At 37.4% G+C, this 12,736-nt stretch overlaps 2 protein-coding genes and 1 long non-coding RNA gene across 3 annotated transcripts; all 3 read left to right on the top strand.

Moving 5' to 3' along the window:
• Nucleotides 1-4,198: 4,198 nt before the first annotated feature.
• Nucleotides 4,199-6,142, top strand: LOC132035151 (uncharacterized). The gene is made up of 3 exons (XR_009409185.1): nt 4,199-4,225; nt 4,405-4,538; nt 5,363-6,142. It is a non-coding gene; the product is annotated as an uncharacterized LOC132035151 (long non-coding RNA).
• Nucleotides 6,143-8,819: 2,677 nt separating this feature from the next.
• On the top strand, nt 8,820-9,679 carry LOC132034682 (uncharacterized mitochondrial protein AtMg00860-like). The gene is made up of 2 exons (XM_059425057.1): nt 8,820-8,920; nt 9,247-9,679. The coding sequence occupies exons 1-2, from the start codon at nt 8,820-8,822 to the stop codon at nt 9,677-9,679; spliced, it is 534 nt and encodes a 177-aa protein (XP_059281040.1).
• A 1,029-nt stretch (nt 9,680-10,708) lies between these two features.
• On the top strand, nt 10,709-11,401 carry LOC132034681 (uncharacterized). Its single transcript, XM_059425056.1, has one exon. It carries the CDS (start codon nt 10,709-10,711, stop codon nt 11,399-11,401), a length of 693 nt encoding a protein of 230 aa, XP_059281039.1.
• The last annotated feature ends 1,335 nt before the right edge of the window (nt 11,402-12,736 follow it).

Genomic DNA, 12,736 nt, shown 5'->3' with positions numbered 1-12,736 from the left:
TTGTAGAAAAGGAACCGGGGTGCCCCCGGCAAGAATCTGGGTTCTTCTTTTAAGTTTTCCCGCTTTACCCCTTAACTTAATAAGATTTATAGAAAATTATAAATAAAAGAAAGTGGGATTTATACAGCGTTTTAATAAATATTTGATGTAATTCAAGTGGCGAGGTATTAATTGGTTTTTGCATTTCTAGTAGTATAAACAAAATAGCCGATGAGAGTTTTCTTTATTTTTATTAACTATTCTTTAAGAATATGCATAATTAATTCAAGACTTAAGAGAGTTATTTATAAAATATATTTGATTTTATGTTTGCGTATTAGTGATGTTTCGAAATTTCTAAGATAGTAATAAATAAGACATAACTCCTTTAATTCAAAATATGCTATTTGAAAATCAATTATTTTGAAAATAAATATTAAGATACTATAAATAACTATAATATAAAGGAAGAAAATAAAACTTATGGTATTAATCGTTAGTTCTTCCTACCCATTTACTAAGCTAAAACCCTTAATGTCACTAAGGTTTATCTAAATTAACACAACAAAAGAATGTTAGTCATACAATAAACATTAAATACACACAAAAAAAGATGGAGGAGTGGATATAATGAAATGGGCTCAGCCCACTTTCTTGGACTGCTGCGGCCTGTTTGGGCTTCAGCCCAGATTTTCTTTTCCATTTTTTCTTTGCTGCGGACAGGGCTGGTATGTAGGAGGTCATGTTGGGCTTTTGGCCCAACGCCAAAATGCGGGAGGAGACAAGTCCGAGGGACTCGTATACGATAGTCATGCACAAAAATGAAAAGGAAAAGGATTAGTGATCTATTAATATTAACATGATTAACAAGTTGTCTCAGAACAGTTTATACACACGCCTACTAGTGCACTTCTAGACATGGAATCAAACAAACCTAAGTCAGATATTTCATTACAGAATTGTACACCAAGACGCAAACAACTAGCTCATAGCATATTTTAAAGCACTGGACGCGCTGCTGATATTTAAACAGAACAGGGCACAGCATAAGGGGACAATATACAAGTATATAGACATGAAATTCATATTGTAGGAGACCTTAATGACACAAAACATTAATAACAAATCAGTCACATAACTCCCCTGAAAGGGGCAAAGGCAAGCAGTAACAGTAGCTGTAAGCAAGACACGATGAAAAGAAAATGTGCAGTTATTAAAGTCAAGCAAGGACAAACCAAGCAATGGCCATCTCAAAGCCACAGCGAGAGCAGGTAACTTGGAATAGTAACAGAAAGTGCAGGTAATAGATACACTTCATCAAAGAATAAACATGATGGGTAAATGTGCGTTTTAAACTCAACGACAGGCTCAATTCAGAGAACAGCATCACATATTCAACAAACGGTAACCAACCACCATTAGTTGAGCCAAATATAACTAGACCTAGGCAGATACGTCAAGTATGTATACTAAATAATAGGGCAGAAGAAACAGGCAAGTATTTTGAAACACATGGTGCAGGGCCTTGACAGCATGGCATAAGGCAAACTAAGAGGAAACATCGTTTTAACACTCAGAGATAATAGCAGGGTAAGGCAAGTATAGGTGCAAACGATTCAGCTAGAAGCTCAGCAAAATAGTGAAATGGGGCTATTGCTATCTAATCGGGTAAATGAATGATAATGCATAGTAAGCCTTAAGGCAACACGAAGGAAGAACAACCCATGGTACGTGATGACTCTGTAACAGATTGGACCTTAAATAAAGCACAAATGGGCACAGATTTTGGTTTTGAAAATATTTGCGAATGACAAACATATACAGGCTGAACCAGCAATTAGTTATCGAAAGGGGAAGATCAGGCAACATGATAGGATAACCATGTGACACCACTTATCAGGAAGATTCAAGGACTCAATGTCATGCTACCTAGACTTTGAAAGAACACGACCTATTCCCAAGCCACGCAGGGCTTAACAGCCTTTGCCAAATCAAGCAATTACCACAGCAAAGGGCAAACACAACAGCAGTTTGAGCATGTTCACTAAACTAAACAGAATTCGAACAACAAACGCATAAGTGAGCTAATCTCCAGATGAACATGCTGATAACAGGACAACAGAGCACAAAATGCCTAGAATGCAGAAAATAAAAAAAATAACAAAAAAGTAAGGTATTACACAAAGAGAGTAATAACGGAACTGAAATGGAGATATTTAAAGACTGAATCGGAACAGAACTGGGATTTAAAACAAACTACCAAAGCAGAACGAAGATAAAACAGGACAGACAATGCGAAGTGAGAAACTTACATAATGAACTAAAACCATTTCAAGTTCACAAACGAAGAATCATGAACACACATAAAAACATCGAATCGAACTAAAAGGGAAGAGAGGGATTGCACCGACATTTAAGCATTTAAGGGATTTCAAACACGTAGGCAGATCTGTAGCCTCGTAACCAAACAAATACGTACAAACCACTGAATTTCCACATTATTTTACACAGTCGAATCCCAAACTTCAAATCATCGCTAATACCACCGATTAAACCAGACAAACCAACGTATACAAAGCTAAGTTACATAACTGAAATATGAAACAAAACAAACTAAAAAAAGAAATTATGCAGAATTTAAAGGAGAATAGAAATAAGTAGATAAAAAGCTCACCTTTTGTAGGTGCAGTGGACTGGGGTATGGAGGTCTTGAATCTACTCTCGTATTAACGGATTCGAGACTCGAGTCAACAAATAAAATGCCTTGGTCGTAGTTAAAGTTCTTTGCCAAACAGCGACGAGAGTTAGTCGAATCGTCACGAACTTAACCTTTCGTCACCGATTTCATATTTCAACGAAATGTTTATCTGGTTTAGAGAGACTTCAAGACCAGATTTTTAAGAAAGAGCTCCAGACCCTTTTGACCCAAAAATCTCGGTAGAAAACCAAAGTATTTTTAGAGAGAAAGTTTTATTTTTTGCTTCTCCTTTTTTGGAGTCCAGATCCCTTTCGGCTGAAGTGTTTAAGAGGCATTTATAGGAGTAGAAAATTAGGGTTTTGTCTCTCATTTTTGGGCGGGATTTAAAATGGGATTTTGAGTTGAATTTTGAAAACGAATCAAAAACCATCCGTTGAATCTGAAACCCTCTGTTTTGTGTCCACAGCTTTTCAGATAAAGAGGAAAAAAAATGTCTTCATCGTCTTGTGTTGAAAGACTTGTATGTAAATAGAGCGGCAAATCTGCCATAGTTGAAAGGGGACGAATCTTTTGCTAGAAGCGGGGGAAGACGACGAGCAAGGGAGCAGAGGGAAAGAGAAAGAAGAGAAAAAGGTCAGGAGCTGTGCCTGTTGCACGAAAACGAAGCGTCCAGATTCTGCGATGTTAAAAGAGGGACTGAACTTTGCTAAAATGGGAGGGAGAGAGAGTAGGGTAGAGAGAGGGAGAGGAGAAAGAGACGCAGGAGAGAGAGAGAGAGAGTGCGGCTGAAGGGAAGAGAAAGAGATGAGAGAAGAGAAAGAGGTGCGTAGGTTTAGGAAAATAGAATCTTGGGCCGGATCGGGTCAGTTAATGTGGTCTGTGGCCGAAAATTTGGGCCATTTGCATTGTTGGGCTGAAAAATGTTGGTCCGAAAATGTGGCCCTCTTCTTCCTTCAATTAATTTATTTTTTGGGCTTCTAATTTAGCAACTAGTATATATACTATGATAATTAATGATCAATGCGTAGAAAATAAAGACTTGGTAAAGTATAATTAATTTATCGAAAATAAGTGACAACGAACCCTTTTAAAAATTGTGATAAAGTAATACTATTAATATTGGTAGTAGAATAATGAAAATGAAAGTAATGATGGTAGTAGAATTAATAGTGAAAATAAAATATTTAGATTTAATTAATTTAAAAGCCCAAGGAAATAAACTGAAATAAAGGAGGGACAAAATTGGGTGTCAACATTAATATAGTACTAATAATAATTGATTTATTGTGATAGTCTGTCTGGGATTTATGCTTCACTGATCTCTCTTACTCCCTTGGTGTTCAAATAGATTTTTCACATAACATTGTTGGTAGTCCTTTTTTTGTTCATTCCAAGTATAAGGGAATGTTGGTGTAAGATTCCTACGTAATCTTGTGATGCAGATAATATCCGGTCGTGGCTTGCTTGGTCACTTGAGGAAACGGTGAGAGAATACTGATGGAGATTCGTTTGGGAAAGTCAAAGCGATCCTTTAAAGATCGATCCAAGGTATAAAAATGTATCCGTGTGCACCAACAAACGTCTGCTATGAATCTACTATTTAGTGGGCATTTTATTAAATGAATGGATGTCAATATTTATTATTGTGTATGGTTTCTTAAGTTTCTGTCTAATTTATCCTTAATTCGTTATTTATGTGCTGCCTCATTCGATGAATGGTCAAGAAGACTAAGAAGACGTTGTTGGATAGGAGGCACTTTGTAATGGAGCAGATCTACCATTTGGGAGAAGATTCTCTCCCGTAAGGCTTATTTCTAAATTTATTTGGCGGAAGTACGCAAGCAAGCTTTTGAATTCAAGAGTAAGTTAATATCCTCTTTGATTTTTTTAGAGAAGGTAATAAGTACTATCATTCAGTGATCAACACTTAGTGATGCTAAAATTACTGTACAAGGAAAAAAAATTGTATCCCTCTTCTAAACTTGATAGGACTTATTGAAACCAAAAAAAAAAAAAGGATTTTGATCATTGTGTGATATCTTAACTATGGATACTACTATGCTTCTTAGATCTAAGTGGAATATACCAGGATGTTGTAACATGAAGCAATCTGAATATTAAATTTGTTTTGCTCTCAATATTAAAATGCGTTCTTTAAAGTTTTTATGTTGCGGGTGTTTTGTTGTAGTGTTTTGGGATCATTGGATGTGCATATGCAGATATAAGATTTGAATGTCTCCAATCTGTCCATATGCAGATATAAGATTTGAATGTCTCAAATCTGTTTTCCATGAGGTTGTCATTTATTTAGTTTTTTTTTTTTGTTGCTAAACTGTCCACCCAGACTTTCAACTCTTTATTTAGTTCATTTGAACCTAAGATATTATAAGTTGTGTGACTATTTTTTCCATCTTTTCTATCAGGTTGGTCTAAACCAATATGTATAGATGGACATGATTTTTGAAAATCAATACGACAAAGTGAATGTCATTCAAGGAGTTGAAAAACTCAAAGTGATAATGCTAAGTACGAGCCCAACATGCTGAGTTTTGAGACAATTTTTGTCACAATCTTTTATGTAATACTAATAACTCACTACACTTAGCCTTAGTACTAACACAACGGAAAATGATATTTCCATATACATGTGGATATTCACAATTTAAAGGTCGATTCTATTTGCAGGTGGAGGTTAAATTCTGAATCTCTCTGAAAATAGTACTTCTAATTCTATTTTTCTTAGAGATTACTGATTTAGATATCTTTATCTCTATGAATTTGAACTTTTCATTTGATGAATGATCATATATTTTCTTCTTACCCAAAAGTTCACTTTAAGAGATCTAATCTCCATAAGGATAGATGTTCTAATTAAACATATGCGTTACTGCATATCGTTTGGTGGCATATATTGAGTGTGTGCATCTCACATACTATAGTCATGTCTGTGTAGCCCAAGGCAAGGCATCAAACATCGGTACTTCTGATTAGCTGAATCACAAACCAAACGAATTTCACTAATATATATTTTTCGAGCTCCTCCATTTCAATCTTTTATTTATTGATATATACTTGCCTTTTGCAGGTTTTCATCGTAAACTTCTCCAAATATTGTGGTTTATGGAATGGTAAAAGTTGCTACTAAGTACGTGAAGCTACGACTCACTACGACATAGGAAATGCTGAGTTCGAATGAGCTTATGATGATAATTTTGGGTGCTATGCATTATTAAGATGCTTGTGTGCTTTGCACATACTATAGAATAAAAGATGTCTGTTATATACGAATCATAATGATGTACACAAAGTTTTTTAAAAGTGTTTTTGTGATGGGTATCTATTTCGCACATGTATATGGCAATGCCGTGTTAGTACCAAGGCCTTTGGCTAAGTGTACCTAGCGGTTGTAGTACAAAAAAAGATTGGGACTTAATTAGGACTTCTTTCCTCTCTTTTTCTTTTCAATGGTAGCGTTTGAGAATTGTCCGTCTACGACTACAAGACATAGGAAATGTAAAGGCGTATTCATTATAGACATTCAATACTCAAAGTGTTTAAACTAGAAATGTACGTATTATATTTGATTTTATTTAAATCTGTATTGTGTGTAAATTCTCATATATTATGGATTTCTTAGTCGTTTAGAAGATTAGGAAGAAAATGATGTATAGTGGCTAATACTTACAAGAAACTGGATACAGAAGCACTAACTGGGTTATGTTATGAGCTCAAATTGTAATAATGTACTTCCTTTTTAATTGTAAGCAATTAGTTGAATAAGGTGATGAATTAGCTTAGCTGGACAATTAGTAGTTAAGTGATAAAGTCCAGAAATTAGTTAGAAGTCCAGAAAGTAGTTAGAAGCAGTTAGTTACAGGCGCGTGGGCCACACGCGCCCAGTCCAAAAATCAGTTACTTGGCTGTAACTGCATTTGCCGCCTAATTCAGCTATATAGATCTACTTCTCCATTGTGTAAGGCATGTTTTTGACATCAATGAAATAAGAACTCATTTCTAGCTCTATTCTCATTCTCATTCTATTTTTCCAGTTGTTCTAGAGTGAATCTGTTCAAGAAGGGTTAATTCCCATCTTTAGGATCATTCAATTCGTTATCTAGTTGTATAAATTTCCAGTCCACATCATTGGTATCAGAGCCTTGATCTTCTGATCTGTAAAATGGGAGACCATAACACTCGTATGCAAGAGCTAAGAAGGGAAGTTGACTCCTTAAAGGGATCAATAGAGGGAGTTGTCAGTTCTGTTGCAGAAATGCAACAAAACTGTGGATACTAAGATGGCACAAGCAATGGAGGAAATCAAGAGGTTGTTAGTGGGGAACAGAAATGCTCCAGTTCAAGTCGAAGTAGAGAGGAATGGGATCCAGGAGGAAGACAACCATAGAGCAAACAGAAGACCTCATGTAGAAATCAATGGGGCTGAGTATAGAGGACAAGCTGGACTTAGAGATCAACTCACAAACTATAGATACCAGATGGAATTTCCAAGTTTTGATGGCACTAAGCTGAAGGAATGGCTATACAAGTGCGAGCAGTTCTTTGAAGTAAGTGAGATCTCTGATGATGAAAAGGTAAAGATTGCTTCTTGTAAGTTGGAAGGCAAGGCATTACAATGGAACCAAGCCTATATGAAACAAAGGTTAACAAGGGATTGGCCAAGATGGGGAGAATACATCAAATGCCTGTACTCCAGGTTTGGTACTGAGCTTTTTGATGACCCCATGGGAGACTTCAAGGATTTAAGGCAAGTAGGTTCTGTTCAAGAGTATGTTGATATCTTTGATGAATTACTTACTAGAGTTGATCTTTCTGAAGAATATATAGTTAGTTGTTTTGTGAGAGGGTTGAAACCTAAAATTGGGATAACAGTTAAGATGTTAGGCCCAAGAAGTTTGGCTAAGGCCATTAGCTTGGCAAGGATCCAAGAACAGACATTAGATATTCAACAACAAGTTTTCTTCCAAAATTTCAATCTGTCAACCTCCAGAAATACCACTAGATTTACACCATCTTTTCAACCTCATAACCAACCTTACTCCAAGCCATATAACCCTCCTAAATCAACCCATGTTCCTAGACCAATAAGCACTACTACCCAAAACACTAATAGTACCAATAGTTCCAAACCAGTTTTTAGAAATCCAAAACTACTTACTCCTGCTGAGATGGAAGAAAGGAGGAGTAAAGGTTTGTGTTACAACGGTGATGAGAAATACTCATTTGGCCATATATGCAAGAAGAAAAGGCAACTTATTCTCAATGGAAGTGGAGGACTATGAAGAATCAACGAAGGAGGAGATGAGGTGATGATGGATCCGGGTGACTTATTGGGTTTGTCATGGCTCGGGGATTAGAAACAAATTAAGAGGGTGCTATCTTACCTCATGTATCCATGCATGCCATGGTGGCACTCATGATTTTAGAACCATGAGGGTAACAGTATCTGTAAGGGGGAAGGCCATTAAGGTCTTGATTGACACTGTAAGTACTCATAACTTTCTAGACTACAACACTGCTAAAAAGCTGGGGTGCAATTTGATAGTTATAACCCCTTTTAATGTGTCCATAGCTGATGGTAGTAAAGCTCCAAGTTCATATGTGTGCAAAAGGGTAGAATGGAAAATGCAAGGTGTCTGTTTTGAGTCTGATATGCTAATACTACCCATTGGTGGGTGCAATATGGTCCTTGGAATTCAGTGGCTTATCACACTAGGGGATATCATGTGGAACTTCAAGAAACTCAAAATGGAATTCTGCATGAATGGAAGGAAGGTTTCACTAAGAGAAGCACAACCACCTACAACCAAAATGATTCCAGCAGGACAAATGCACAAGCTGCTTGCTCAACCTGCTGAACTTTGCATGATCTCAGTAGGAATGCTTATTGAAGAAGGACAAGGAGATGGAATCAGTCTATGTGCCATGGAAGGTGAGAATGTGGCAGAAGCACAACAGCAGGACTTGACAAATGTTTTTGGACAAGTATTCAGACTTGTTTGAAACCCCAACTGAACTGCCCCCCTCTAGAAGGCATGACCATAAGATCATCCTCAAAGAAGGTACTTCTCCAATCAATATAAGGCCTTATAGATATCCTGCTGTCCAAAAGAATGAAATTGAAAAAATGATTGATGAAATGATAACCTCTGGGGTAATCAGAAACAGCACTAGTCCTTATTCTTCACCTATTGTCATGGTGAAGAAAAAAGATGGATCATGGAGGATGTGTGTAGATTATAGGGAGTTGAACAATTTCACGATGAAAGGACAAATTTCCAATACCAGTTATTGAAGAATTATTAGATGAGCTACATGGAGCTAGATTCTTTCAAAACTTGACCTCGGATATCTGGTTATCACCAGATCGGGATGTTTGAGCTTGATATCCCTAAAACGCCTTTAGAACACACCATGGTCACTATGAATTCCTAGTCATGCCTTTTGGCCTTACAAATGCCCCATCTACCTTTCAAAGCCTGATGAACCAAATTTTCCATCCCTACCTCGAAAAAATTCATTCTTGTGTTTTTTGATGATATACTTATCTATAGCTCTACTTGGTCTGATCACTTGTTACATCTAGAAGAGGCCTTCAAAATACTAAGAAGTAATGTTTTGTTTGTGAATAAGAGCAAATGTGACTTTGGAGTTCTTAAAATTGACTACTTAGGTCATGTGATCTCTGAGGGAGTAGTGGCAATGGACCAACATAAACTAGATGTTGTGTCCCAATGGCCTGAACCAAAAACACTAAAGGGACTTAGGGGATTCTTGGGACTGACTGGTTATTATAGGAGGTTCATCCAAGGGTATGGAGTCATTGCTAGGCCCTTACATGATTTGCTTAAGAAGGGCAGTTTTCACTGGAATCAGGAGGCTACTATTGCCTTTGAGAAGCTTAAAAAGGCACTCACATCTGCACCTGTGCTTACTCTCCCTGATTTCTCTAAGGAATTCACAGTTGAAACTGATGCATCGGGTTAATGGCATTGGTGCTGTACTTGCACAAGACCATAAGCCAATTGCTTACTTTAGCAAGGGGTTGTCTAACAAGAACATGGCACTTTCTGTCTATGAAAGAGAGTTGTTGGCATTGGTTACTGCTGTTCAAAGGTGGAGACCCTATTTGCTTGGTAGGCACTTTACTATCGGGGATCGACCATCATAGTCTCAAGTACTTACTTGAGCAGAGAATATCCACACCTAGCCAGCAAAAATGGTTGATCAAACTACTTGGTTATGACTACTCTATCATGTATAAGAAAGGCAAGGAGAATGTGGCTGCAGATGCATTATCAAGGCAACCTGAAGAGGTTCAATTATTTAGCATCTCAGGTGTGCAATCTCCTTTAATAGATGAGGTTAAGCAATCTTGGTGATCCCAAACTTCAAAAGCTGATTCAAGATATACAATCTAATTCACCCCACAAACCTTACTATCAGTTGACTGCTGGTGTGCTAAGCAGGAAGGGCAAGATGATGGTTGGGTTGGATACTACCTTGAGGAAGAAATTGTTACTGCACTTTCATGCAAGTGCTTATACGGTGGTCATTCGCATTTCGCTACCTTGCATAGACTCGAACAAGAGTTCTGTTGGAGGAAAGATGAAGCGGGGATGTGTACACACGTTTGTGAGGGAATGTGACACTTGCCAAAGGTGCAAAGGGGAGAATGTTCCATATCCCGGTTTGCTACGGCCCTTGCCAATTCTGAAAGAGTGTGGCAAGATATTTCCATGGATTTCATAGAAGGTTTACCTAAAGGCTTTGGTAAAGAGGCTATCTATGTGGTGGTAGACAGACTCGGCAAAAAGACAGACTTGGCTCTTAAACATCCATATCTTTTGCATTGGATGTTGCATGACTTTTCATGGATGGTGTATTCAAACTTCATGGTATGCCTAAGACTATTGTCTCGGATAGAGATCTGTTTTTGTCGGCAAATTTTGGAAGGAGTTATTCAAATTACGAAAGGTTTCCTTGCTCACATCTAGTGCCTACCATCCTCAAATGATGGGCAAGCGAGGTTGTGAACGGTGTTTGGAGAGTTATTTGAGGTGCATGACTTTTGATAAACCCAAAGAGTGGCCTAGGTGGTTAGGCCTTCTTGAAAATCTTGGTATAACACTTCCCATCACTCGGCCTATTAACATGTCCCCTTATGAGGTCATTTTTATTCAAAAACCACCTCCTTGTACCCTACCTCCCTTTGGACTCCCAACATGGACATGGTTGATAGAAGTCTCGAGCGAGGAAGTTATCCTCAGGAAACTCAAATTTCACTTGGCTCAGGCTCAGAACAGGATGAAAATGCTGGCTGACAAGCACAGGACTGAGAGGTCTTTTGAGGTTGGTGATTGGGTTTTTGTAAAGTTGCAACCCTACAGGCAACTCTCTCTCAAAGATCACTCCTTTCAGAAGCTATCATCTAAGTTCTTTGGCCCTTTCCAAGTTACTGCTACAGTGGGACATGTTGCCTATACTTTGGCTCTACCTAGGGGGTCCAAAATTCATCCAACTTTCCATGTCTCTCAGCTGAAGAAGAAGATAGGCTCCCACCTTGCCTCTACCACACTACCAGAGGTTCACTCAGACTCTGGTCACATTTTACTGACCCCTGCAGCCATTCTTGATAGGAGGTTGGCACAACGGAGGGGAAAGGCAATCACTCAAGTCTTAGTTAAATGGTTAAAACCGTGGCTTTGAGAGGACGACTTGGGAGGAACTACGAGATTTCACCAAGAGGTTCCCTCATTTTAATCCTTGAGGACAAGGATGCTTGAAGGGGAGGGTATTGTTATGAGCTCAAATTGTAATAATGTACTTCCTTTTTAATTGTAAGCAATTAGTTGAATAAGGTGATGGATTAGCTTAGCTGGACAATTAGTAGTTAAGTGATAAAGTCCGGAAATTAGTTAGAAGTCCGAAAAGTAGTTAGAAGCGTTAAGCGATTAGGAGAGTTACGGTCTACAGTAGGCCACACGCGCCTAGTCCAAAAATCGAGTTACTTGGTCAGAACTGCATTTGCCGCCTAATTCAGCTATATAGATCTACTTCCCCATTGTGTAAGGCATGTTCTTTGACATCAATGAAATAAGAACTCATTCTAGCTCCATTCTCATTCTCATTCTATCTTTCTAGTTGTTCTAGAGTGAATCTGTTCAAGAAGGGTTAATTCCCATCTTTAGGATCATTCAATTTGTTATCTAGCTGTTTAAATTTCCAGTCCGCATCATTTTTCTAATGAAGAATAATAGACACACTTGGAACTTCTTTGATCTCATCTATCTTCTAATCTTCAACCATGCATCAATAGTGTTACTAGGAGTAAGCGATGTACCCTTTCTTTGATAATCAGATATTTGATTAAACCAAGCCTCTGCAAGTTTAGAATCTTTCTAACACAGAGAAATTGTATCTGTATTGAGGGGCTACTAAACTTGAACAAGAAGCGAAAGCATTATATGTATTTTTATAACTTCACACTTCTTTTTATGTTGTTTGGCTTTTGATTGTTTTACAGATCATTACGGTTTTTCTCCCCGGTCATCATTAGTTAATTCATTAAAGACATCAATATTGTCTACTAAATTTTTATTTTTCCTTTAGTGTTGCCTTATTAATTACTCCAATTATATCAACGTAACATTATTGTCATGCCAAGTGTGTCTTAAAGTTATGCTGATGGGATGGACAAAGAGTTACCAAGGGTACACACATTGTAAAATTTTGAAAAAAAATGTTTAATCCTTTAATGTTTTAAAATCCTTAAGTTAATTTTTTGTTAGTATATAAATTTGGTTAGGATGTTGAGGGCTTGATTTAGTATATGCAGCTATACTACTGGAGTTGATCTGCGGAAAATTAGATTTCGATGACTTCAATGACCCGTCAGATACATTAGAAAATACTTGAAGTCAGCAGTGATTCTAAAGAATATATTTAGTTAAATGCCAAATTTTTATTTTATTTCTAAAAATTATTTTTGTCACAAACAAGATATTTTTCGTACCGTCTGTATTTCTGGTGTAAAACGGTTCT

The sequence above is a fragment of the Lycium ferocissimum genome, chromosome 10 (assembly GCF_029784015.1).
Source record: "Lycium ferocissimum isolate CSIRO_LF1 chromosome 10, AGI_CSIRO_Lferr_CH_V1, whole genome shotgun sequence".
NCBI lineage: Eukaryota > Viridiplantae > Streptophyta > Magnoliopsida > Solanales > Solanaceae > Lycium > Lycium ferocissimum.
Note: the sequence above shows the minus strand (reverse complement) of the source record. Positions and strands in the feature narration are given on the sequence as shown.

Excerpts from the sequence above, each read along its gene's own strand:
- LOC132034682 (XM_059425057.1), top strand. The coding sequence starts at position 8,820 with ATGATTGATGAAATGATAACCTCTGGGGTAATCAGAAACAGCACTAGT. Across the intron at positions 8,921-9,246 it reads AAAGATGGATCATGGAGGAT|CTCTACTTGGTCTGATCACT; the intron begins GTGTGTAGATTA and ends ACTTATCTATAG.
- LOC132034681 (XM_059425056.1), top strand. The coding sequence starts at position 10,709 with ATGGGCAAGCGAGGTTGTGAACGGTGTTTGGAGAGTTATTTGAGGTGC.